Here is a 27,130-nt window from a genome sequence, read left to right as displayed (position 1 = left end):
ATGACTGCGTGAGCATTAGGACTTTAATAGAGTAGCAGCCTTGTGATCACTTTTCTCCAGTAAGTCCTTTATATCTTGCACAAGAGCTCACCTCTTGGCCGTTTCTTTGTGAAAAGTGGCAAATATGACCCCGGACTGGGAAGGGGGAACCAGACGGTTCCTTCGACCTCACTGATGCTTGAATATCCAATTCTGGTTCCTAAAAATGGAATTTGATAACGGGGCTGCTTTAGTCATCAGGGTCTCTAAGGAGGTGCTACTTTGCTGAGAGGCTGACGTCACTTATTCCGAGGTTTGTGATTAAATCTATTTTTGTAAAGGATGGAAACCTTGTGCTACATTTTGCAACTCCCTAGCTTTGGTTTATAGGGTTGCCCTTTCCTCGGTTTATCGACCTGTTTGTCATTTCTGAACTCCCAGTGCATCTTTTCCTCTAGGCTATTGCCAAACAACGGTGCACATTGAAAGGACCCCTTCATGACTGCAGATATCTGAGAGGCTTCTACATGCCAGCCGTGTATGTGGATGTGTCTCCTCCCTGACACTAGCACCCCTATTGTCTTGGCTGAAGCCGGAATCCATTGAAAAGCTGTCTGTACCATCCTGTGAGGGCGCATAATATTCCCTTTGACCTTTACCTCTGTGAGGTTATGAAAGCCTGGGAAGGTACGAGTAACCCCTTTGCTCTGAAAGTCCGATGTGTACTAGTACAAGTCTTTTTGAGTGCCCCATTCACCTTCTTGTCAACCTTGGCAGGATGTCATCTACCTGGATATTTTCTGGCATAGATTTTTCCTCTCACCTTATCGGGTAAAGTTTTAAGAGGAACGGGTGCAACTTTTAGTGTATTTGTTTTAATTTTTTTTAATTCTTTTTTTTTTACCCATTCTCTGAGCATCTTTTTCTTAATGTCTGATATTGTTGTTATTGTTATTGTTATTTTGCATTTATATAGCGCCTTATATACCATTGGTATGGTCTGAAGGCGCTGGTAGGTTGAACGCCCTGGGAACCGAAGTTCATATCAGTAGAGAGAGAGAAGAGAGAGTCAAAAAGGTGCGTGTGAGCACCAGGTATGTGTACAGCTCGTGCAGTATCAGTGTAATAGCTGCTTTCTAGCGGTAGGTGTGGTGGTTGAGAGGTCAGGAGTATGTGTTCGTTCTGGCAGGATTAATCCAGATTGGATGTGGTGCGTTAGGCCTGAGGAGCACGCCTTGCTGGGGGGTGTGTAACCAGCAGTGATTATTTAGAATGATGTGGAGTGAGCAGCGAATGTTGATATGAGAACAGTTATACCGAATGGTGTCATAGTATCTCTGTGTTCTAGTTGAGTGGTGATGTAAGGAGAGAGTCAGCGTGTTGGTGAGATATGTTGGGTTTCATGCCCTTTCAGAGACTTCTAATTCACAGGGAGGCTATTGGGGACACTTCTAAATTCAACTTCATAGAGAGGCTATTGGGCACATTTCTAAATTCAACATTTCACAGCTATTGGGTGCACTTCTGAATTCAACTTTCTAAATGTACTTCTAAATTCAACTTTCCACAGAGAGGCTATTGGGCACACTTCTAAATTCAACTTTTCACAGAGAAGCTATTGGGTAACTTCTAAATTCAACTTTCTACGGAGAAGCTGTTGGGTACACTTCTAAATGTACTTCTAAATTCAACTTTTCACAGAGAGGCTATTGGGCACATTTCTAAATTCAACTTTTCATAGAGAGGCTATTGAGCGCAATTCTAAATGCAACATTTCACAGCTATTGGGCACACTTCTGAATGTAACTTTCCAAATGTACTTCTAGATTCAACCATCCACAGAGAGGCTATTGGGCGCACTTCTAAATAGTACTTTTCAAAGGGAGGCTATTGGGTACACTTCTAAATTCAACTTTCTAAATGAACTTCTATATTCTACTTTCACAGAGAGGCTATTAGAAGCCATCTTAGTGTGGCATAAGCTAACAATCACATTTCTGGCTAGATGAGGGGCAGGCTAATCAGTGTGGTTCTCTAGGGCAATGGTGCTGGTTAACATTAGACTGCAGGCCATTGAAAGGTATGTGAGAGTGGCAGGAGCTTTCTGGAGTAGAGTAATTGCTCTACCCCCCACCCAAGCCAGCACTTACAGTTTTGTCGGTGTCTGGTGGCTTCCTTGGCTTCCCCTGCGGACACCTGCTGACACTTCCTGGAGCCGCCCTTGGCCTTGGGGCCCTTAGCCGCTGGGGCTGCCGGGCAGAGGGCTGCCCCTGGGAGGACCTGTGATGAAGGGCTCACGGCCCAATGAGAGCGGGGGTGGGCGGGTTGGGAGGCGGGAGGGGAGCGGGAAACAGGAAGAGGGTGCGGGGTGGGAGAGGGACGCTCCGAGGGCCTGGGGGCCCAGTTGGCTCCAAAATCGGAGGCATGCCCAGAAGGGCTTCCTTACCTCGCGTCGGCCGCCTGCAATGAAAAAATCATGATATGACTGGCAGTGTATAATGTTATCTTGGTATGCATTCTTATTGCGCACCACCGTAGTAATTTCAAAGTGCCTGTCATGGACCATAAAGTTGCATATTGTGGCGAGGCCCCACGAAAAAAGCCATTACTCTGCTAGAAGAGAAAACATTAAAAAAAAAAAGGGTAATTCATGTAAGAGAGTGGAAAGGAGGTTGCAGCCAGAGCGAGGGGATGATCCGGGTGAAAATGTGCAGTATTAGTGTAGATACATTCAAGTCCAAAATACGTGGACTGAATTCTACGGTGAGGCAACACAATATGATGTTATTTGATATTTGTATAGCACCATATGGTATGGCTTCGAAGTGCTGTGGTGGATGAACGCCCTTTGGAAGACTGAGGTCTGGGCATACATGTAAAAGACTGGAGCTGTATAATGCGTGCAAACATTTGTTGGCAAATCGGTGGTAAGCAGAGATGACTGTTAAAGCAATTAATTAATGCAGCACATATTGTAAAGGCATAGGATAGAGTGTTGTGTCTGTGACGATCTGACAGCTGGAACGAATTTTGGTGGGATTTAGCTGTGTTCTATGGGTTGTAGCATGAGTGATGCAAGGAGCTTATCAGGTCCCAGGGCAACTGTCTAAACCCATTAACAGTAACGGATGATGTGGACAGTTAGTAAAGAGTGGGATCCACTGAGAAGCATTAGAATTGTTTAAGATCTTATGTAGCTTTTCATACCACCTAGAAATGGATTTGAGCATTCTATGCTCTCTGAGTAATGTAGTGAACAGGCCATGGGGTTTGCATCCTAGAGCATAAGCCTCCTTAATCCTCTCTACATTATAACATTTCAAAAACGACACAATGCCCAGTCTTTAGTTATGGATATAAATATCAAACCTAACAGTAGGGTACTAGATGCTACTACTGCTAGTATAGTATGCGTGACCTGGAAAATCTTCGGGTCCCTCTCTGGAACTCTCTGCCAAACTGTCCGCCTAAATATTCCCTTTCGTGGTCGCCACCATGAGGACTCCAATTCACTGGTGGAGGAGGCGATAGACGATGAGGAATATGATAAAGAGGCAACTGCTCTTTTTATGCTTCTTTCTTTTTCCTTTTTTTAGTACGCGGCGAGGGGGGTGTGGTGGCTTCCCAGCCAATGGGAAGGCTCAGGGCGCAGGCGTTACCAGACAGTGATCCCGCCGCCCTGTGCCGCCTCTGGGCTGGCGACTGCCATCTCCCCTCGCTGGGGAATCAGGTAAGTCTTTCCCTCTCCCCTCCATTTACCTTCTTATCTGTCCATTTCGGGAGTGGACGCGCTGGGAACACTTCTGTCCCCAGCGCGTCCATTCCCGAACTGCTGCAGGCAGTCATGGAAAGGAAGAAGAGTCTACTATTACCTGCAGACGCATGGACTCTGAGAGCTATAGCTTCTCTATGAAGTGCCCCCTTGGCACCCGTCGCTCTCAAAGCAGACTGACACCTTTGAGGGTGCCAGCTGTTAAGTGCATTTCATCAGTAGCGATTCACTGCAGATATCCTATACTGCAGCGCTCGCACTCTCTTACCTGTGCCTGGACTCACAGTACTCTGTTTCATGCTTTAAAAACCATTGTGTGACCAGATTTTAAGCATGCATGTTGATGAGGTTCAACAAGATTTGCAATCCTTGAAAAAACACACTGAGAGCTGAGCCTATGTTGACGGGTGAATTGACTGATTTCCTCCACACTGCTTTACCTGCCTACTTAAGTTGTATAACCATCACCATTCCTGCTGTTTTGATCGGGTGCCCCCGTTAAGCAGTGGGAAGACTGCTTGATCAGGAACCTGACCCACAGCACTTGGGTGCTGCCGTCAAGTTTATGGGTGAACACCAAGCTTCTCAAGGGGATTCTGCACACTGTGTACACTATTTGAGAACATTACACAAATATTTGTTGTATCGGTACCCTTGTATGGTAATAACAGACCCATGTCAAATATATACTTAAGAAGCTCTTCTTAAGAATCCCCCCTCATCCTTCTGCCCAGCCTTAAAAAAGCTCTTCATTTTCATGTGCGCATGTTTCATGATAGTTCCTCATCGCTGCAAAGGCTGAAGAAAATGTAATTAACTTTCTGTATCTTCTAGGGGTGTGAGAAGAACCAGGGAGCACCATGGTGGTTCTGGCAGCGCTCAGGAGGTCCTGGCAAGTGCCCACACTCTGTTGGAAACTCAGCAGTGTTGCCGCAAGGTCACCAAATTGGTGAGTACCTTCAAACAGAGTGACACGGCCATAGAAATTAGTGGAGGAATTGGATCGGGTTGAAAGAGCGAGTTACAAATGTTCGAGGGAGAAAAGGAATCTTCCAAAAAGACCAATTAAAAATAGCTGAATGCATGATTTGGCCGAATTCCGGCTGTTGGAAAAATCCAAACGGCTAAAAAGTTTGACCAAATCACCCATTCAGTGCTGGGGGCTGTGGGGGTGTACCCCGAACCCTTGCTCACTATATTGTGACCAGGGGTTGCGGTAGTGTCCTCTGCACCTATCCCGAAAAGAAAACATTAAAAGAAAAAAAAAAGGAATGGACCCTGCGGCACCTAGTGAAAGGGAACAGGCCTCGCAGGGACAGCGAGTTGGAACCAAGGTAAGTAGTGGCGTGGGGGTGTGCTTAGGGGTGTGTTGAGGGTGTTGATGGGGGTGTGGGTAGGGGTGTGGGCCAAGTCAGAAATGTTCAGGGGAGAAAAGATCGAAGGTTATTTCGAAAAAATAATCTTCGCTCTTTTCTCCCTGTTCAAGGTTGAAAGACAGAGTTACAAATGTTCGAGGGAGAAACGACCGAAGATGATTTTTTAAAAAATAACCTGTCTTTTCTCCCCTGAACACTTCTGACTTGGCACATCCCCCCACCCCTGCCCCCCTACTTACCTTGGTTCCAACTCGCTGGTCCCTGTAACGCCTGCTCCCTTTCACTTCTGTGATCGGGAACCGGCGCCGCAGGGTCCTTTCCTTTTTTCTTTTTTTTTTTTTCTTTTCAGGACAGCTGCAGGGGACACTCCCGCAACCCCCGCTCACAATATAGTGAGCAAGGGTGGTGGGGTACAGCCCCAGCACTGAAAGGGTGATTTGGTCAAACTTTTCGGCCGTTCGGAATTTTCGAATGGCCGTAATTTGGCCAAATCATGCATTCAGGCAATTTTTTATCGGTCTTTTGGATGATTCCGAGGAATTCTGGAAGCCCCATCTCCAGAAGGATACAAGTAGATGGAAACCGTTCAGTGGAGGGATAGCAAGATAATGTTAGAGCTGCAGTAGAAGTCTTGGGAAGAGGCACCCAATGGGTTAAACCCGAATGTTCAGCAAGGTATCATAGAAGGATTCCCATTAAACAAATGGCAAAATGTGCGAAGATGCGTGTTGAAATATAAGGGACCTTAATATCATACTACAGAAAAGTCTGGCAGAGGGAAATGCACACAGAGGAAAGATGGCACAAGTGCAGAGACTGTTTTGTAGACAAAATAGCATTCTATGCATTTGAAAGGGAAATGGGCAGCTTTTGATAAGAGTGCAACGAATTAAGCATGGACTTCAGAGGTCTGAGTGCAGCTGCAGCCTGCAGTCCTATGTTGAAATCTCAGTTTAGCAGACAAATTCATCCCTTCTACCTTGTGAGGTTAGTAAAGTGCCTACCACTGAATTGCATAATAACACCCGAGTGCTGAAAAGCAAGAGGAATCCAAGATGAAGAGCTCTCCCAAACTTATTATTTATTATTCCCTTTAGCCTGGCAGTCCTTATCTGCCACTGTGATCTATGCATATGAAGAACGCTGATCAGTCATTGCAGTACATGGGTATCGCAGGTTTCGAAATTGAGGGGAGCTGGCAGTTATGTAGCTCCTTCTAGCTTAGTAGAGTCTGGTTAACTTGACCCCAGCCGCTACCTTTGGGTCCCCAGGCCAACTGTTGGCAAACAAACACACCAATGTAAATTTAACTCTTTGCGATTTGGCCAATCTATACATAAACATTAAGACACATCGATATGACATTTACTAAGGGGACATAAATAGTGGGGGAAATGATATGTGTATCACACGTGTTTCTTATGCTGTACGTATTTATGTAGCGCCAGCACCTAGGCCATGGTAATGTACAGTTAGAAAAGGAAAAACAAAGAGTTGTTGAGAAATGGCTGGGGAAGGTGTGGTGTAGGGCAGAGGGGTGTCTGTGAAGAATATAGGGACGGTGTAAGGAGAGGAAACTGAGCGTTGTGTGATGAGGATGGCGTAAGGAGGAGTGCGTGAAAGAACCTGCACTTGACACCTCCTTTCTATTTTCTGCATTTTATACAATGCAATACACACAGGGACTTAAACACAAGATGCAACCTACAACCTTTCGCCCTTATATATGACCCATTACTCTTTAAGGATCTGCTCAATGTGTCCTATGCTCATTCAGACAGAGTTAATGTCACCTAGCTATGTTGATATGGCACCAGTGGGCTCCTGGTACTTGTTGGGGTGTTGGTACCAGGCTCTTGTAAGTTACAAGCAAGAGCTAAATAGCTGCCAGCCATGTGGATCCCTAAAATTCCCAAACATTTGGGGGTGATTTGCCATTAAGCCCTGTGCAACAAAATGCATAGACATATATTTTTTTAATTGGTTCTTTTAAAATGCAATGAGGGCAGAATCAATCCCAGGTTGTAGCACAGTGGTGCCCACTCCTAGATCAAAAGTCTGCCATTAACAGACACATATGAAGGGGAGCTGCAACCCTTACCAGGCGGGGATTTTGCCTACTTTTTGGAGTTGAGAGGGAAAGTTAGAACCTTTTGCCAGGAGAAACGCAAGCTTAATGATTACATTTTTAGAGCACACTCTAGCCTTAGGCGTGTCTTGTTTCTGATGTCCTGAACAATGTCCTCTGAAGCCAGTCATGCAGCTCAGTGAGGTAAGTGTTGAGATGCAAAATTAGCCGCAGGTCCTAGATTTGAATCCTGCCAAGGCCGACTCATTCCTTCATTCATGATAAACTGAGTACCATTAAGTTGGATGACAGTAACACCCGTTATTTATAGTGCTATGAAATGGTAAGGCTGTAATAACAATTGTTTTAAAAGCATGTTATCAATGAAATGAAAGTGGTTTTACATCTGGTCTGAACAACATTACCAAAGTGGTAGAGTGTAGATTTGTGAGGTGGGCATTACAAATTCTGGCTGCCTGTATGCCAAAGTGCAGAAAATCTGGGAACTGCCAATAAGAGTAGTGGTGGGAGGATGCAAGATTTAATAATCCAGTTAGCCAAGTATCGGGTTGCCGGATCTAATTGGGATTTTGCAGGCATATCGTCCTAAGACAAATTGTTTTTGACTACTGGGTAAAGGAGAGTTGTAAAAGAAGCGATGGAAAGCGTGACCCTGTTCACGTGCTCATTCTCCATAATGGGGCGTTTGTGGAAGTGCTATTGGGGCTTTAAAAGATGGGGTTAACGGAGAAGGGTAGTAAAAAGGAATTCTAACAGCGGTCTGATTACATTATAATTCCATTTGAGACTTGATTATTTGCTTGTAATGGAAAATAATCATTCCCCATCACTATGATACTGTCATTGAACCACTCTGCTTTCCTATGTCAATAGTTCCCACAGGAATAAAGACACTTTCCTTTCACAGATGCTCCTTTCATGCCTCCAGTAGGTTATGGATTTTCTGTCTGTGGACGAACTGTAAAGTGCCTAATTGTCTGCAGGTTGGAGTGGTCTGAATTAGGAAACCGCGCTGACATCTAAACAGCCTCAGGTTTAGAAAGCAATGCATGTAGGAGCTTTCTGGTTCTGCTGAGAAGGAAATCCTCTTGGTAGCTCTCAAACCATGGCCATCTAAGAAATGCCTGGTTGTGACCAGAGTAATGAAAATTCCCCAGGCGGCCATGCTATACAGGTCTCCCTTGTGCAGCATAGCAGAGTCTTTCAGCTTTCAAATGTTTACTCCCAAGAGGAACTGCAATCGGAGTTGTATTGTGGTTTGAGGCTAGTTCTTTATTGCCTTTTATAGCTGCCTGGTGCTTATTCTTTCCACCTCCATAGAATCTGAAAAGCGGAAGTGCTAGTATGCATGTGAAAAGAGAAGGGACTAAGCAACCTTTCCGTGGGATTTGGCAATCACCGGCTCGACCACAAGATTGCATGAAACTCCAGTGGCTCATCCCAGTACTGCATATCTAAGAACTGTGTCTGCCTTTAAAAACCTCTGTAGGGGCTGTCTTCCACCCCTCCTCTTTTCCTTTCGGACAAACCACTTGCATAGGTAGATGATGAGAGAAGTTCCTAAAACTGGTGTTGACGATCTCCACAATACTACAAGCCTTTCCTTTTTTTAAATATTTTTTATTGGCATTTTGTATATACCTCCATGCTCACCACAGCCAACCTTACCTGTTTCTACCATCTTGTCCTTGGCAAATAATTCTAATACCCTCACACCTATCCAATGTATCCAGCGTTAAGCTTCTAAACCAACTCCGAACTTACCTTGTTCCTTAACAATCCGGAATCTGACTTTGTACTAGATTCAGGCTGACCTCCTTACATTCACCATCATCAAAGCCCCATTCAAACTGAAGTGTGCGTCCTCGACTGCCACTAAGGAAAAGTCCCTGGTTATCTCTTCAAATAAAAATAAATCTGACTCCACTTGCTCACCTAGTAATATAATTACACGCATTACACCTGATAACCTCAACACTCCAATCAAAGGGGCACTCATTAATGCTAGATAACTAATGACACATGCCCTAGATATTACTGACCTTATCATCACCAATCAACTGGACTTCCTGGCCATAACAGAGACCTGGTTACATACAGAGGCGGGACCTACACTCGCTAGCTATTCCAGACTTGACAGAGAAACCTCTAAAGGTGGAGGGGTTGCCATCATCTCTAAGACTCTCCTAGGCCTAAAAGCATTGCTACATATACCCTTCCCATCAGCTGAACTATTATCCCTGAAACACCCCTTTCAGAATCGTGTACCCTAAATATCCACCTGCTATACTGGCCTCAAGGTCTTATCCGGACCTTTGAGGAAGATATCCTTCAACTACTCTCTACGAATATTAAACCTAGCTCACAAATCTCACTCCTTGGTGACTTCAATCTAGGTTTCCTAGACCCTAATGATAACTCCACCACAACCATTGCTGCTTCCATAGCGGAACTAAGCTTTTCTCATTGCATAACCAAACCCACACACAAGCAAGGTAGAATCCTAGATTGGTTGGCCGAAATTAACTGCAAGACTAATATTCTCACTAATCTAATTCACCATGCACTTGGTCCGACCACCATTTAGTCTCATTCACCTTACAATCTAGCACATCCCTAAACTGTGCTTCTGTCATAGCACCACAGGCCCTAAACAGGAACAAAAACAACATCACAAGAGAGAATTTACTTCCTCCCATACGACCCATCCTTAAATACACAAAGACCAACACTGAAACCATCTACTTTTGTAGACCTTTACAACTCTATCTTCACCCAAGTAATTGACACTTTAGCTCCACTAAAATTACATAAAGCTAAGCCACAAGCACACCTTAACTTGTGGTTTACACCGCGCCTTAAAATTGTACGGAACAATAAAAGAAAAGCAGAAACAGCCTGGGAAAAACGTCCCCTCAGCCAACAATAAATACCTTTACGTCAAAACTGCTAACTGCTACAAATCTGCCATTATCCAAGATAAAAGTACAACAATAGACTATCCATTGCTAAATCCGGTATCGGAGAACTGTTCACTATCCTCAGGGAACTTGAGTCACCTACACCCTCCCCACTTTCCCCAAAACCTGGTCCAAAGACCAGGTTTGGTGTACCAAGATCCAAGCTGCACTAATGGATAAAATATCGATGCTGCAATCTAGAATTGAGAAGAAAAAATCTAGTATCACCGTCAATCCTCCCCTTCGCAAGCCTGACCTCACATCTACCAAACCTAATTGCATATTTAACTTCACCCCTCAATCTATTAAAGAGGTTGAAAACATGATATCAAACCTTCTTGCTGCCAGAATGACATCTGCCCGACTAACATTATTAAAGATGCAGCCAGAGAACTTGCGCCTTACCTTCTTCATTAATGTCTCTTTAGAAACGAGCATGTTCCCTTCCAATTTCAAAGATGCCTGGGTACCTGAGTTGCTAAAAAAACACCCTTAAACCTGACATCCCCACCAATTACAGACCAATTGCCACTGTGCCCTATCTGCTAAAGATTCTAGATAGGGCTTCTTATTTACAAATATAAACACATCTAGAAACCAAAAATCTCCTGGGCCTCCGTCAATCTGGGTTCAGGCCTAGACATGGCACAGAAACAGCTCTAGTAGACCTAAAAACTCTAATAGAAAACCAAAAAGACCAAGGCAATATATCACTTCTCCTGCTGTTAGATTTATCAGCCGCTTATGACCTTGACAGCTACGAAGTTCTCTGCAACCACCTTATCTCAGCAGCCCACTTCTCAGACAAGCGACTGCCTGGATTCAGGCATTCCTGTACAGTAGATCAATGCAAGTTTTCTCCCCTACAGTTTTGGCGGATCCAGCACCTGTTACCTGTGGATTCCCGCAAGGGTCTTGTGTATTCCCAATGCTGTGTAACATTTTTACTAAGCCTCTGTTTGATGATTTGGACCCTTTGGGTGTCACCTACACTAACTATGCAGATGACACCCAAATCCTCCTACCCATCACGGGAGGACTTAAAACTACTAAACAAAATCTACCTCATCATTCAGGCATGGATGGCTACTCACAGCATCTGTCTAAATGATGAGAAGACAGAACTACTTCTCATAGGCTCCCAAACTAAACTCATCAAACTAGACACTAGGTACAAATCCTTTATCATCGACAGAATTAACACCCTAATCTCGAAGGAAATGAAGACACTACTTTTACTCCACTTTAACATTGACCAAGCAAGTAAATACTACTGCCTCCGCCACACCTACACTTGCATGCTCATAAATTCTAGTAGGCCTTTCCTCTCGACAGCAAGTTGCTCTATTCTAGCCAGGGCTCTTATCCTCTCCAAACTGGACTATTGTAACGCACTTTTTACATGGGTGCTAACAAGCGAACCTTGAACAAACTTCAAGTATTGCAAAACCATGCACTGAGATCCGCCTATAATATCCCTAGGTCACACCACATATCGGAAGCTAGGCGCAGTGCCGGGTGGCTTGCAGTTAAGAATAGAAGTAACTTCAAAACTCTCACTCTTACTCACAAGTGCCTGTCCAATTCTGCGCCAAAATACTTGTTGGACAGATTCACCAAAACTCAATCGGACCGACCTACCAGAGCCGCCCAACTACACTGCCTCAGAGTCCCAAGATTTAACCTACAAAAAGCGGGAGGCAAGTCGCTTCCCTGTCCTAGCCTCTAAACTCTGGAACTCCCTCCCTACAGTGCTCAAAGCTGAACCTTCATTCTCACTATTCAGAACACAGCTAAAAAACTGGCTTACCTCTCAGGAGACTTAATACATTTCATATCCTACTAGAACACTCAACCACTCCTTCACTGATTACTCTTCTATATGTGTATTTCTGTAAATTACTGTTGCCTTGATTTAATTCTCTGTATATACTTGATATGTTTGCCACTTCCGTGAGCTTTACCATCTATGTAACCTTTTTATGTATGTAAAGTTTGTGCTTATTGCCATTGTTGTAACCTTGTTATGTACCTAAAGCAATGCGCCCAGTGACCTCAGGGTCCGGTGCGCTATACAAATATTCAATTCAACAAACAGTAATACCGAATAAAGCAGCCACTTGCAATATAACATAGGTTTTACATTTTTTTTTCGAGCATGGATCATTTTTAACTCAAAAATCAACAAAAGATTAGACTTGGGGAAGTAAGGTTTCAATACACCAAATATTTGCACCATTTTATCGTCAATTTCTGCCCAGTAGCCCCTCAGTTTTTGGCAGCTCCACCATATGTGCCCCCCAATCCCCATGTAAGCCACATTGCCTCCATCATTGCGATGAAATAGTTGGTCTAAATTTGTGCAAACAGGCTGGGGTCTAATGCCATTGAACTAGGAGCTTGTGAATTTGGAAATATCTTTCCAAAGCCCCTCCCATTCCACTCGCGAATTTTTTCTCCCAAAGTTAGCTGCCATCGGGATCTATAGCACAGGGGAGAAGCGGGAGGAACCTCAGCAATCATTTTATACACGTTTGAGATTAGAGCCTTATCCCCCCGATTTGAGCTGGCAAATTGTTCAAAAGAGGTGAGCTCTCTAGTTGCCACCTGTTTATTTGTGGGAGCCAGTATCCAGAACCGGTCCTGGAAGTACTGAAAACTGGCTAGTTCATCTAGTCCCCATTTTATTTTGCATTGAGTAAAGGGCTTAGAATCTGTGCCCTGAAACATGTCTTGCGGTTTCATGCAGCCGACTTTTTTCCTCTTACTAAATGCCCTTGGTTGTATGCCCAGAGTGAATTGAGGATTAAAAAACAGCTGCGGGAAGGGCGAGGGGAATGATGTGAATTTTTATAACCGCTATGTCCCACACTTCTTCGACCAAACTTTTAATCCTACTCCTGTGGATATTATGGGGAGCTATACATTGTCCCAGAGTTGACTGCAAGCCTTTCTATTGTTCTACCAAGCTCAGTACCGGTCCAGACATACCATTAGGCGGTCTACAGTACATGAGAATAAAGTCAGAGCACCAGCACAATTTAAAGGGCATTTTGGCTGCTAGATTTAGCTAATGGAGCACCTGCTCTTGGGCATTCACTGCTACAAAAATGTGAAAACTTGATGACGTCTTTAGTGATTCTGTTTTAAATTAGATCATAGATTCCACTGGTTATTCTGAGCAATGTTTCCAGTGCGGGTACATGCAGGGTGTTTGTGCAGTCAAGAATGGGCTGAGGCAGGCATATAGATGGCAGCGGATGGGTGTCTGGGCCTGCATGGTCTGCACTTTTACTTAGGCTTTCATACGATGTTTCCAATTCATGTGAACAAAAAAACTCCACTTTGCTCCCAGAGACTTGGGATCAGCTAATGCCATCCTGAGCCGCAAAGAACTAGCCACAGTATGAGGGTCATTTTGGCTTTCTAGCTCTTTCCATAGGCAATAACCTTGCATACTCAATTAGTGCCATTGGTGGTAAGCAGGCCTTTGGAAACGGCTGAAGACTACACTCCTTGAAGTTCTGGGGTATCCTACGCCTTTATATTTATGGCAGTCATATACAACCCTAGGCTGATATTGTAGTGTGACTTAAAGTTGCGCAGTTTAAAATGCAAACAATGATACCTCAGTATCACCAGGGGAAGTTATATCATTAATAGACAAGTGCTTTTGAGAAAAAGAAGTTCTGAGATCTACACAAGGTTGGTTTTTGCTAGGAATTCTCACGCCTGACTGTCTTGCAAGATAACCATGGTGTCCATATAAGTTAATGCACATGGCAAGACCCTTAGTTACCGGACAAATTCTCAAGCCAGGCTTAGGAAAGGTGATTACGCTCACAGGAGTGAAACACATCTGCAAAAGCGGTAATCAAAACTATTTTTGGGTGCACCAAGGGTTGTGTGCATCAGGAACTCTTTGGGTGGTTAGAATGGGGGGGGGCTGTATCTTTTGGGGGTGCAGTTGGAGTTGTCATGGGCTGTCTGCAGGTTCATGAAGGCTGATGTGCAGATGTGTGTATGAAGTTGGTCAGCAGAGAGTTTGTATGTTGTCCGCCTGTTGGAGACTAACTAGTAGAAGCTGTGGAAGGGTCTCTAGGAGTGTGCCTGTATCGTTGTCAGCTTGCGTTGCATGTATATTTCATCAGTGCTGATGTAATGACAGAAGATTTGTTTTGGTGGATGGCATTTAGGTGCACAGCACCGATGTGGAGATGTGCAGAGAACAAGGCCAGCGTTGTGCTCAGTTAGACATCCTCACTACTAGTTTGGGATACTGGTTGAAGCCCCTTTCCATTGGTAAATATGTGTTAATCTTTTGTGCACTGCTAATCTTTTGACAGGCAGCCATATCGTGGTCATCGTCTCTCTCCATCGGACGATGAGCTCTATCAGAAGACTACGATAAACATGCTTGAAAAAGAGTCTCCCGACATGATGTTCATAGATAGCTACAGCCCCGAAGGCTTTGTCATCAACGGGGACAAGGTCGTGGGCCCATGTGTGGTTCTCCCGAGGGTCATTCTACAATGGCACGTAAGTTCACAGTGTATATGCTAAGCGTTGTGCATTCCTGACATGTGATACCAAGCAAGTCCGCCAGTTCAAAGATGAAGGTTTTAGTGACTGAAATGTTAAAACTCCAAAAATGAATGGCTCTTGTGTAACATCGACGTGTGATGTTTAAGCCACCATAGAGCGATTCCAGGAAGGACCTAAAGAGGAATTTAGAAAAGAGTGGTTAGGAAGAAAGTATCGCACTCAAGGTTTTGGAAGTTTGTAGTAACCAATAGTAATGAAATGTTGCACCCATGTGAATACACCTGCTGGCCACTTAGTATACAAAGAACAATAAATGGCGGGTGAATAAAATCACATAGAACCAGAGTGCTCTGCCGGGCTGCACACAGTATGCTTGGGCATTTGCTCTTTTAAAGTAAATTGGACGTTACCACTCTACTCCCTTGCTTTACTGAGTTTATTTATACTGTGCTTCAGCTAGTACTGATTGCCTTCTTTGTTTGTGTTATTGTTCAGAAAGATGATTGTACGCACCGAAACGTGTTGGGCATCTTTTAAAAGAATGTGGGCCTCCCCTGTGCTACAATCTGACATAATGGAACTGTATATCTCATCTACATTAGAACCTGGTTGTTATCAGGACTTCTCTGGATATTTGTTTGGATACCCATTTGAAAGCCTTTGGCCATACTAGAGCACACGTGATTCTAGATGGTTTTTCCCGTTTGCAGTCTAATTACCTTGACCCCGGAAGCCACTGGAACAAAAGGTAGCGCTCAAAGCGCAACATGCTGGGCGTCGGGCTTCTGGGTTCGTAAACAGACCGACGGAATCAGTCATAGGCCGGGGATCACAGCAGGTGGGTTGGGGGAGGTTTAGTGGGCACAGGGTGATGGAGGGGTGCCGCAGAGGTGAGTGCAGGTGGCGAAAGGACTGCTAGAGGTATAGGGACAAAATGCCTCCTTGTGAATGCACGCCACACAAACATGAGGTCCTCCACAGACACTTTATAGCATTGATCAGGGAAAATCCAATAACAAAACGCAAAAAAAGATCAATTGCCACACTTGGTTCAAAGCGTTGGTTAACATCAGTACATTTTTTAAAGAAAGTAAATCAAAAAGTAATGTGTGCTTTAATTTAAAGAAAGAACCTTCGAATGTGAAATCACATCGCACATAATCTTATCAAAGACATCATTAACTTGTACACAATATCTGCAAATGTAAGTCTTCACTTTGTGTGAAATACACAACCCACCCACATTAATACTCCTTCATCCCAAAATATACACAAGAGAACAAACTCGCAACCTATTCCATTGTGCAAAAAAAATATTTTTCTTAGTGCAAATTGGCATATAAGATGACTGGTGCTGAATACAGTCTGGCACGGCTACTAAACATGTTAAGCTTAACTACTGAGGTACAGATGTTAATACATAGGGCCAATCCAATGCAACTCCAAAAAGTCATACAGGGCCAACTTGAATTTCAGCTATCGGATTGAAACTATTTGCATGCAATCTAGCCTTCTTCAGGGTGAACCATCTGTGTATCTCCAGTATCTAACCCCAAATCTTCATCGTCATTATAGAAGGCAGTCGCTTGTCTGTCAGAACTCTGCTTTAATTCCAGCCAAAGGCAGGAACCCCCAAATGCTCCATCCACCAGGCACCACTAATCAAGATGCAAAATAATGCGCACAGCAGGCTCTCCTCACTGGTAAATCATCTTGCGTGCATATTGTGCCACCTTGTGTCGTCCTATAGTGAGGGCAATCCAGTGCCCCTACACCCGCGAATGACGGCCTCGACTTGGCGTGAATGCAGCCTTCTCATCCTGGGATCCCCAGGTGAACATCTTTTGGAATACATTTTTCCATCTGCCATTCCTAGTAGTAAGAAAGTGGGAAGCAAGAGATGGGGCGTAGGGGCTCTGGAGAAGGTGGTGGGGGAGGGTGTCTAAGCACAGATGCAAGTGGGAATAGGGTGGGGCTAGGAGAAAAAGATGGGAAGAGTAGTGAAATGGGGGAAAGAAAGGTCAGTTGTGTCATCTTGGGGTATGTTTTTAACATGCATTGTACGAACTGAACTGTTTGTAGCTCTGGCCTTTGACTGAAACCCCCTAGAATGAATCTGTAAGGTAAAGAATTTGGTAAGCGCAATAGAAATCTGAGCTTCAGAGTCACGGCAGCAAGAGATGCACCTGGCCTGACGTACACTGCACAGATTCAAGGTATCTCCTTGCTGTCCCCCATTTTCCCCATCTGGAACCTTCTGTCTCCTGCCCTTTGACTTTGGCCCGGTGGTGCTTCTGCCTCCTGCTCCCCCATAAATGCGAGATTGAATAGAGCAGAATTCTACACTCCCATAACACAGTGCCTAAGCCTGACCTGACCTGCATGCTCAGAGGCTGGAAACCTTATGGGCATGGCTTTAGGGCTCTGTGAGACTGTACCCGTCTTGGCGTTGGGCTGGCCTTCTTTTGCAATCCACTCGAGCACCAATATGCTCTTCCCTTCCAGAGCCGCAGCATTATCCCAGGGCACATAGCAATATCCGCTGAGCGGTGTCATCTATTGCTGTACTAGGTCATCTATTCTGTGGGCAGGTGGGGAATATGTTCACAGTTAACCGATACCTTGAGAGGTGAACCATATATAGCGCACACCATTGAAGAGCGGCACGTTTAGATTAGAGTGCCGTTGCATGCACTTTTAAAGTGGCAGCAACAGGAAGGCAAGTTGAGGCACATGAGTCCAGGCTCTATGGATTGGGGTCCTGCTTTCACGGATGACCTTTCCACGGAACCTGATGTCGCGCACCATGTTCCAGCTTCCACCTGCCGGTCCCCCGTCTTTGTTGGCTTGTCTGCTTCCAGTGGTGCTCTATGGCCCTCTCCCCCTTCTCATGTGTCAATGCCTGCGCCATCTCTGCCATTGTTTTTGGACTGCTTGCATCTTTCCTCGTTGCTGATGGGTTTCATTCTCTTTCTTACACAGGGGTCTCTCACATTCTTTTCTCTGCGTTTGCGTGTGCTTCCATGTGGTACACCCCTGTTTTTTATTTTTTTATTTCTTTAGGGGGACACCCGCCGTGAATCCTTATCCCTTTTCCATCCCAAGTTCCTTCTCTTTGCTGGCAGGTTCCTCTGCCGCTTCCTCTCTGCCCTATAATATGGAGAGACTTGCTTCCATTCGAGCCACAGAAAAAGCTTGTCTGTGGAATCCTGTCCGTGAAATCATGACCGAGCGTAACCGGGATCAAGAGCAGAGGTCAGGCCGTTTCATTCTATAAAGCCAAAAGTATTAATCCTATGATGCTGCAAACCAACAGGACACAGTCATTTTAGGATCTTTTTACTAATTTTGGTCGTCACTCAAACCTTTTGCTGCCTACATTTTGTTGACGGAGACAGTCCCATGAAGATACCTGAGGCTGACTGTCGCAGACCTCTGATCTCCTGACGGGGTCTGTTCGTGCACTAAGATCTTGCTTCAGGCTCTTCCTCTTCTTTCATCCTGTGAGAACAGCTCGAGCCACTGGTGCCGGAGGGCCCTTTTTTCTTCCCCGAAGCTTCTTGGACATGTGATACTCACCAGACCGTAAGTGGGAGAACCTGCTGGAACCAAGTGTCATTGAGGCTGCTGCTCAAAACTAACTGCTCCTTCATGTTACATCCGGACTCCACAGCTGCATCTGTTCCTCCTTGTGGGGCTGTCCTGAATCCCTTTGGGCCAGAGCTGACCTGTGATCTGAATTTTAAGGTTCACCATCCTGCTTCCTTATTGCTATACAGCTGCTGTCATGCCTTCCATTTTGATGGCCCTTTTTGTTAGACCCACACACGTTGTGGTAGACTTTATCCTGAAATATTAGCGGCTCTCCTTGCAACAGGCACTGTGAACAAACCGAAATCCTCCTCAAAATCGCCTTCCAGCAGCCTGGGTCACATACCCAGGGGATTGTGACCTCCAATCCACTGCTGATCTTCTCTTCATAGGTCTTGGGGCGCCCCCCCACCCCCCTTTCGATCATGACATCCGCTGTGGCAGGTCTTGGTTCCATCCTGGCAACACGGCTTCTCTGGGCCTTTGTTTGTTGAACCTGGATCTGGATCACTACTGGTAAGTGGGTCCATTACCCTCACCAGACCGAAGGTCCTCCCCATTATAGATCCTCTGGAACGCAGGTAATTCTGTCCTTACTTTTTACTATAACTACAGCTGCCTACATAATTTGCCAAATTAAACCCCATGGGCAAAGGTTCGAACTGCGGTTTGACATTTATGTGGACATTGTTCCTGATTTTTAAGTATTTATCTATTGTCTTTGATGGGCTGGTTTAGTTTTAGCACGTTTTAAATACTCCTAAAATAGCTTACGCGTTTTTAATCATGAGTAAAACTGCTTTTAATTGTGTAGTCTCTTTTTGACAAACTACTTCTTTTACAAGAGTACAGAATGTTTTTAAGAACTTAACTGTGCTTTAGCTATTTCTTGATGCTTGTTTTTATACTAGGAACCATTTTTCATCTACTACGCTCTACAGTCTTACTTTTCTTGCATGCTGATGGGGGAGTAACTGAACCTTAGTGCCACCTCTCTCCCTTCCGAAAAGTGAAGTTGCGCTAGTCAACCACACGATCACTAACTTGATGGAAGCCCTGCACATACGCAAGCAGTTGGTCTTGCTGAGCCCTCAACCAATGGGCCTTTGGAAACCCCCCTGTCTCCCTGTTTTCTAACCTATTGTTGCAGAAGCTAAAGACCCTACCTACGCTCCAACACGTTGGAAAACAGTGGATGTTTATCCTGCTGCTGACAGTGGGAATCTTTCGTTCACAGAAGTGTGCATATATCTCGGTGTATTTTCATTTGAGGGTATGTATGCCTGCTTGATGAAGGGAATCTTGACAAGTCTTATTGCTGTATAATAGACAGCTCTGCAACTGAAGCACATCCAGAGGAAGTGCAAGACCGACGACTAAGATAGGAAAGGTAAGTTATGCCTCCTCCATCTGATCAGAATAAACAGACCTTGTACTCCAGTTTTTAATTGCTCTGTAGGCTGTTGTGCCTATCCACCTTTTGAGTTGATGCTTAAATACCGCTGGAAGAAGTTCCAAGAACACCATCTAGAAACGCAACATGTTGGGTGAAAACACTTTTAGGGCCTAATCACTAGTTGGGCGTTACCCCGGCCAACTATATTGGTGTTAGCACTCTCACCGGTCCTGCGGTATTACTGCCGGATCACCGGTTGGGCGCTGTTAATCCCCATTGAGTCCGTTCGTAATTGTATCAAAATGGGCATTTCCTCTGTGAATTTACCCCCAGTTCAGAGCTCGGGGTAAATAAGCCAGACTGTGACCGCTGCATTTAAGGGCTAATGCCGAACTAGGGATGTGGTCCTAAGACGCTCTGCTCAGGACTACAATAAAAATTGAATAATGTTTTAAGTTGAATTGCATTCGTTTTGAGATATTGAAAACTTCATCCTCTCTGCGTCTGACCACACTTTATGGCTATTAATACCTGGTATGGTTTGGAATGGAAATAGTCGGGAACTAATTGGAGGCATATGTTACGGTGGACATGCTGCAGGATTGTTTCATGCTGTCTACGTAGCTAGTGCCTGTTCCATTACGAATTGATGCCATTGTCAACACCTGCAGACCCGTCGGCCCGGTCTGCCTTTGGATACCATGTTTGAACCTTACATCTGGAGCGGTTTCTTGGGCCCGTGACTTTAGTTCCTCTGCTCTCGTTTGCAATTTTGAGAACTTTTTAGGATTCCACATTTTCAGTTGGGCTTGTTTGGGAGAAGTTCCTCATGTTGCTTTACCTTCATTATCTATTGTTTCCACTGACTATCAAATCATTTTGACTGTTTTGGTAGTCTTCCGTCTTGTTTTTTCTCTATTCTATTTCTATTATTGTTCTCATTATGTGTTACCGTTGCATTAATATCATACTAAAATATTGCGATTGAGAAACCTTACTTATTTTATTTGTTTCAAGGCACCACAAGACAACAAAAAGGGTGGGGGCAAAGGAGAAAGATACAATGACACACGGATCGTGCAAGTGCAGAAGAAGATGCGGGAGGGAGGTGGGGGGTGCAGGTCTGCGCAGAAGTGCGAAGGTGGGAAGGGAACGGTGAAGGGGGCGAAGTGCAGGTCTGATGGGGAAGCCCAAGGGCAAGTGCCATGGAAAGCAGGTACAGTGCGGGGAAGGCGGGGAGGGGTCTCCAGGTGGGAGGGGTCTGGGACCCTGTAGGACTCAGAAGGGAGCCAGCCATAGATAAGGAGATTAGCGTGGGAGGAGAAAAGGAGGGTCTTGAAGAGCTTCTGGAAGTTAAGAAGATCTGTCTCAACCCTGAGAGGGGCGGGGAGACCATTCCAGAGGGAGGTTCTTGGCGAGGAGAGACATCTACCCCTCCCCCCTCCCCTTTGCTTAAAGAAGCGTCATATTCGCAGAGAGTTGGAGAAAGCAGACCAAAGGGCTGTACACAATGGGGTAGTATTTAGTGAGAGAGCGAGTTGAATTTAGCGGTGTCCCAGGCCCCAGAAAGTCTTGTGGATGATGCAGAGGGTCTTGAATTTTATCCTAGCAGAAACCGGGAGCCAGTGGAGAGAAATCGGAGGTGAAGAGATGCAGTCTCTGGGCTTGAGGCCAAGAATAAGTCTTGCAGTCTATTCTGAATTAGTTGAAGGGGACGAAGAAGGAAGATTGAGGGATAGGCTGTTACAGTAGTCCCGCCTAGAAATAACCAGAGCTCTGGAGACATTGAGTTTCTGGGGGAAGGTGAGGAAATGGAGAATACCTCGGAGGAGGTGCAGGTGATAGCGGGCTTTCTTGGCAAGGTCCGCGATGTGAGCAGAGAGAGGAATCGAAGATGGCACCAGGGTTCTTTATCTCACCGGCGGGAGAGGGGAGAGGCCAATAGAGGACGGCCAGAGGGGGAGAGGGAGGGAGCAGGGGTTCCAATGGAAAGGATCTCAGTCTTACTGGCCTTAAAACAGAGATCATTGGCAGCACACCAAGACTGAATGTCTGTCAGTCAGTCAGACAGACAGGGATGAGTGATGAGAGAGGAGGAGAAGGAAGGAGAGGGAAACCTGAAGGAGAGCTGGGTGTCGTCTGCCTAACACTGGAAGTGAGGCGAGAAAAAAGCGATCAGATGGGCCAAAGGGGCAAGGTAGATATTAAAAAGCCACAGTGAGAGGATGGAGCCTTGAGGTACGCCACATGTGGAGCGTGTGATAGGGGAGGGAAAAGGCACCAGTTGTATCTGGGAAGGTCTGTTTGAGAGGAAGGAGGTCAACCAGTCCAGAGCCAGACTTGTGATGCCAAGGGAGTCACAGAGCAGATTTATCAGGGAGGCATGATTGGCTGTGTCAAAGGCAGAGGAAAGAATGAACGGAAGAGTTAGTCAAGATTAGAGAGCAGGTTGTCCTGGGTGTTCAGTAGAGCGGTTTCCTTGCCGCTGGCAGCTCTGAAGCCAGGCTGGTGGTCGTAGAGACAGCTGACTGAATCGGTGTGTTGGGCCAGTTGGGATATGGCAAGCTCATTTATGAGTTTGCCCAAAATGGGGGTAATAGAGGGTGATTGTTAGCAGGGCAGGAGGGTCAGAAAATGGCTTCTTAAGGAGGTGATGCAAAATGGAGTGCTTGATGGAAGTAGCCAGTGGAAAGGAGTGATAACAGAAATCATGCAGGGAAGGCACAAGCGAGGCAATGTTGTCCTTGAGAATTCTGGAGGAGCAGGAAAGCACCTGTTTGGAGGAAACCTTAATAGAGAGGACTAGTGTAGAGACCTCATCCGGTGCTATGGGAAAGGAGGAGGATAGAGGGATGTCCATGGAGGCAAGATAGCTGGGGAGGGTGGTGGAGGGGGCTAGAGGGGAGAGGGGACCGAATGTCCTGGGTTTTGAAAAGGAAGTGGGCGGCCAGAGAGGTACACAAGGTCTGGGATGGAAGGGGGAGATGTGGAGACTGCAGACGGATTGGCGAGTTCCTTGCATATTTCGAACAGTTTGCCAGAGTTGTTAATGGCTCCGTAGATGCAGGCTTGGATGGGAGACCTCTTCTTAGAGCGAAAGGAGAGTCTGTATTGCCTTTGGAGCAGGTGACGGGCCAGTTTGTCAGAGGATGAGACTGAAACCCCCCATTTCCACTTGTGTTTCAGAGAGGCTATGTCAGAATTGTACCAGATGTTACGCTTGGAGGCAGGCTTCATTCGGATCCTCATGACTGGCAAGGATATCCAGGATGTTGGTGATAGAAAGGTGAAGATAAGCAAGAGAAAAGTCAGTGTGGGCATCCGTTGCAGGAGTGGGAGGGGGTAATGAAGGTGAAAGCCAAGGCACCAACTGACACTCACTTCATCGGTCAAATGACTGAGAAGAGATGGGCAGGGCCGGCAGAGGCTTAGTAAGGAGACCTAAGGGATCCAGATGAGAAGACAGGAGTGAGTGGTCAGACCAGGAGAGGGAGTAGTGAAATGGTTGGAGATAGGAATGTCAGAGGAGATGAGAGCATCCAAAGTATGTCAGGCAGAGTGCGTCAGACCTGAGGGATGACTGGTGAGGGAAATTATGTCACCAAGAATATGGAAGCTTCTAGTGTCCACCTTGGAAGAGTCGAGGTGAATATTGAAGTCACTAAGGAGGCAGTGGAAAGAAGGGAAGGGGTGAGATCAGACCACTCGGAGAGGAAGAGGGCGACTGGACCAGGCATCTTGTAGATGGTGGCAACAATCGGCGAAGGGGTTGGAGAGATGCCAAGCCTGCACTGAGGCATTCAAATGAGGAGTAGGACTGAGTGGGAATGATAGAGGCAGGGATCCAGTCAGGGAATATCAAGGCCACTACGCCTACAGACCGGGTAGGCTTGGGCTTGGAGAGGATCTTGTAACCCTCAGGCAGGAGTATGTCAAAAGCAGTGAGGGAGCTGGCAGTGAACCACGTCTCAGTGATGGTGAGAAAATGGAGGTCAAAGTCTTCAAGGAGGAGATCGATATCGGAAGCATGTTTGACTGCAGAGCGAGAGTTGAGTGTTGCAAGGTGGACCTGGTTACCACCTTTGAAGGTCTTCTGAGGTGGGGGGGGGGGTACAAAGGCGTGATACACCCATCGGAGGTGGAGAAGGGGAAGTAGGAGGGCACCAGAGGAGTGGCGGGAGAAGGTAGGAAATTGACGAGACACTGAAGGCACATGTCAAGAAGGACCATGTTGGACTGAGCGCCCTTGTTCATGACAGTGCTGTTGTGATCGACATTAATGATGCACCTAGAGGATGAGAAACCCGCCAAGAGAACTTCCCATCTGGTGCCACCATTAATGGGAGACGGGGAGAGCGGACAGAGACTGTATGTGTAATCTGTAGCGGGGAGGGCATGACAAAGAGGATGTCTGTGACAGTCTGCCTGGAAGAAACCTTGACGTAGGTGTCAGCGATGGGCACGCCTGGGTTGGAGATCAGAAGATCCTTTTTGAACTTCTTTCTTTCAGGCTTCGAGACGGAGGAAGGATAAGTGATAGAGTAACAGAGTAAATGGGTGAGATGGTTAGCACCTTGGTGGAGAGAAAAGGCAGAGATGGAAGGAAAGGGGTGTGGGGGGTGGAGCGCTGCAAACAGGTGACGTAAGAAAGAAGCAGGCCGTGTCTTTTTTTCTGCCTCTTCAGGGCCACACGGTAAGTCGGGGCCTTCTTCCACCGAAGCAGATGAAAAGATGCAGCAAGTGAAGGTGTTGGTTACTTGAGTGAAACATGCCTTTAGTTGAGTTGATTCCTCATCCAGTTAAGGCCTTAAGGAGGAGAGTAGAGCGCTTTGGCTGTAATGTCCACTGCACACAGCATGTTAAACAGCATTGATTGGAATGAGACTAGTTAGCACACAGAGGAGGCGAATATGCAGGAGAAGCAAGGGCAGGCAGCCACTCAGTGAGGCCAAAAAGATATATACATTGAAATCAGACACTTGGGGAAAAGGCGACTGTAGATGCCTCAGGATAACGTCAAACGAACATCGGTAGCGCAGATTAAGTAGCCAGAGCGATCAAGGACGAGATATGGTGTAAGACTATATAGGAGTACATAATTTAATGGTTCAATGTGAATTTTTTCTGCTTTATGAAAGCTGCACATATGAAAAAACGGTTTATTTATTTATTTTTTCCCGTAGATTTTTGTTCAGCACTCAAAAAGCCAAAAAAAGCACAAACCTGCAGGTTTTCTTCCAGTTCGGGCGGTGTCACCCAAAGACCACCCCCATCCACACACACACACTTCCTTTTCCCTCACCCTTCCCAATCATTACTTTACACAGACACACGCACACCCACACAGTGACACTCACCTATAACTTCTGCGACAACTCTCGGTCCCGCATGCCTGTCTGCCCCTGCGCGCACTCTGTACATATTTTTTTTCCACTTACTGTGTAGGGTTATCTCAGTGAAGTCACTTTTTTTATGGGCTTGGATGATCTTAGGGCTTGAAAGTGTTATAGATGGGGTGGCCACCAGGGGGCGCAGGATTTGTGAAGCCTCTGCGTCTGACTACCCACTTACGGGCTGAAAAGCTAGAAAGCCCACCTATGAACATTTGGGAAGCACACCCCTGGTCCATCCTGTGTCTCCCCATAACCCGGGAAACGGGAGAAATGCACATCCTTAGAGGCAGCAGCACTCAGTGAGCCCACAACCGGTCCCAGAGCTTCGGAAGAGCAAGACAGGAGACTGCGGGCCAGAGGCGGTGAAATCGGTGCGTTAAGGCTGGTGGCTTCTCTGCAGAGCGGGAGGCTGCCTGAGACCCTGCTACCTGGGGACCTCTGGGCCGCTGGGAGGCTCAGGGTCCCTGGGGGCAAGACTGCAACATCGGCAAGCACAGTGCAAGGTGCCCCTGACCTCCACCAGCAAGGAAGGAAGGAAGGAAGGAAGGAAGGAAGGAAGGGAGACGGAACTCCACGCAGCTTTGGAGGCCGGCTGGGATCGGGGACTGGACTGCCATCTCCACCCGGACACAGAGGGCCTCAGAGGCGTCCACTGTGCTCCCCCACACCCCCCCCGCAGGCCTCACCGTGTTTGATGGAGCAGCCAGGCTGCGGGACACCGCTCGGGGCCCCTCCCCTTGTCAGCAGCGGTAAGGACTTTTACATCAAGTGCAATTGAGGACCCCGGGCGGAGGGAAACCTAACAGAGGCCCATTCGAGGGTCACTGGGGCCACAGCGAAAGACTTAGGGAGCATCCACCGGCCAGCGTGGGGTGGGTGGAGACACCAGTATTGTCACTCTAGAACACTGTACATAATTGATTCACTTCCCTACGCATTATAAGAGTAGTGCCAACCGGCACCACCCTTCTGTGATCGTATGGCAAATCCTCTCTATTTTACTCACGTGAACTTCAGCTAGACTTCCTTACTGAGAGGCATCAGACTTCGCTGCCAGAGCTTCAGGGGAGATACTCTGGGCCAGGCCCAGCCAGAGCTCTGCAGGAGCAGCCAGCTCCACACCCCATCTATATTCAGGTTCACTGTCCTTTAATGTAATACCAGGGGGACAAACGGCAGCTGCAGAGAGACTGTGCAGCCCTCCAGCTCATCGGGAGAACAGCACACACAGTGAGCAGGGCCAGGGTGGCAGGAGGGAGCCTCAGAGTACAGGAACCCATGGGGAGCAGACCAGGGCCAACCCCCACTGCGGACCCAGGGGAATGATTATAATCTAGGATCGCCAGCCCCCGTCCGGATAACAAACTACCCCCTGACCGCAGGGAAACTAAGTTTCCCCTACATCCATTGGGGCCCGCAGGTATGGATTGGCCCCACACAGGGCCCAGGTGCTCCTCACCTCTGCCCGGAATTCTGGGATAAGGACAGGAGACAGGAGCCCCAGGGTGAAGAAGCAGTTAAATACCCATGGAGAGCTGGCCAATTGGCAAAATAAAAGACCCGCCTTGGAGATAGGCTCACTAAATGCCAGGGGAGTTAGCTCATCTACAAAGAGATCCCATTGGTCAGAGAATTCAGACAAGCCAAATTAGATCTGCTCTTCCTCCAGGAAACTTTTTTATTATTTTTTATTTTTTTTATTAAAATGTTTTGTTTGAATTAACAAACTTTTCATTTGTCTGCACGTAATCAATAAAACAGAAAGGAACCTTCAACTTAATCAACTATATTTCCATTAGTAATGTCTGACCAAAATTTGATGACGGTAAATATCAATCGTTGATTGCTTCCTTCGAGGAGTTCCGCCCATCTTTCCTGTGTAGTTGCTTGTTTGCCTGAAATTTTGAAAAAGTCTTTATATAAGTCTCTTTTCTCCTTCAAGGCCGGGCATGCCATAATCACATGGAACAGGGTTTCTGGTCGGATTAACTTGCAAAAGCGACAGGCGTCCAATTTGTTGTTTGTTTTG

At 46.2% G+C, this 27,130-nt stretch overlaps 1 protein-coding gene across 4 annotated transcripts in view; it reads left to right on the top strand.

Annotated features, from left to right (window-relative positions):
* NDUFAF3 (NADH:ubiquinone oxidoreductase complex assembly factor 3) overlaps nt 1-27,130 on the top strand; it is a 69,238-nt gene that overhangs the window by 8,102 nt on the left and 34,006 nt on the right. For all 4 annotated transcript variants that reach the window (XM_069643310.1, XM_069643308.1, XM_069643311.1 and 1 more), the window contains 2 exons: nt 4,586-4,700; nt 14,523-14,715. In XM_069643310.1, the coding sequence (XP_069499411.1) occupies nt 4,612-4,700; nt 14,523-14,715 (282 nt within the window). In that variant the 5' untranslated portion in view covers nt 4,586-4,611. The remainder of the gene's footprint in view (nt 1-4,585; nt 4,701-14,522; nt 14,716-27,130) is intronic.

Source organism: Ambystoma mexicanum, chromosome 2p (assembly GCF_040938575.1).
Source record: "Ambystoma mexicanum isolate Mex_15411 chromosome 2p, UKY_AmexF1_1, whole genome shotgun sequence".
In the NCBI taxonomy this organism is placed as follows: domain Eukaryota; kingdom Metazoa; phylum Chordata; class Amphibia; order Caudata; family Ambystomatidae; genus Ambystoma; species Ambystoma mexicanum.
Note: the sequence above shows the minus strand (reverse complement) of the source record. Positions and strands in the feature narration are given on the sequence as shown.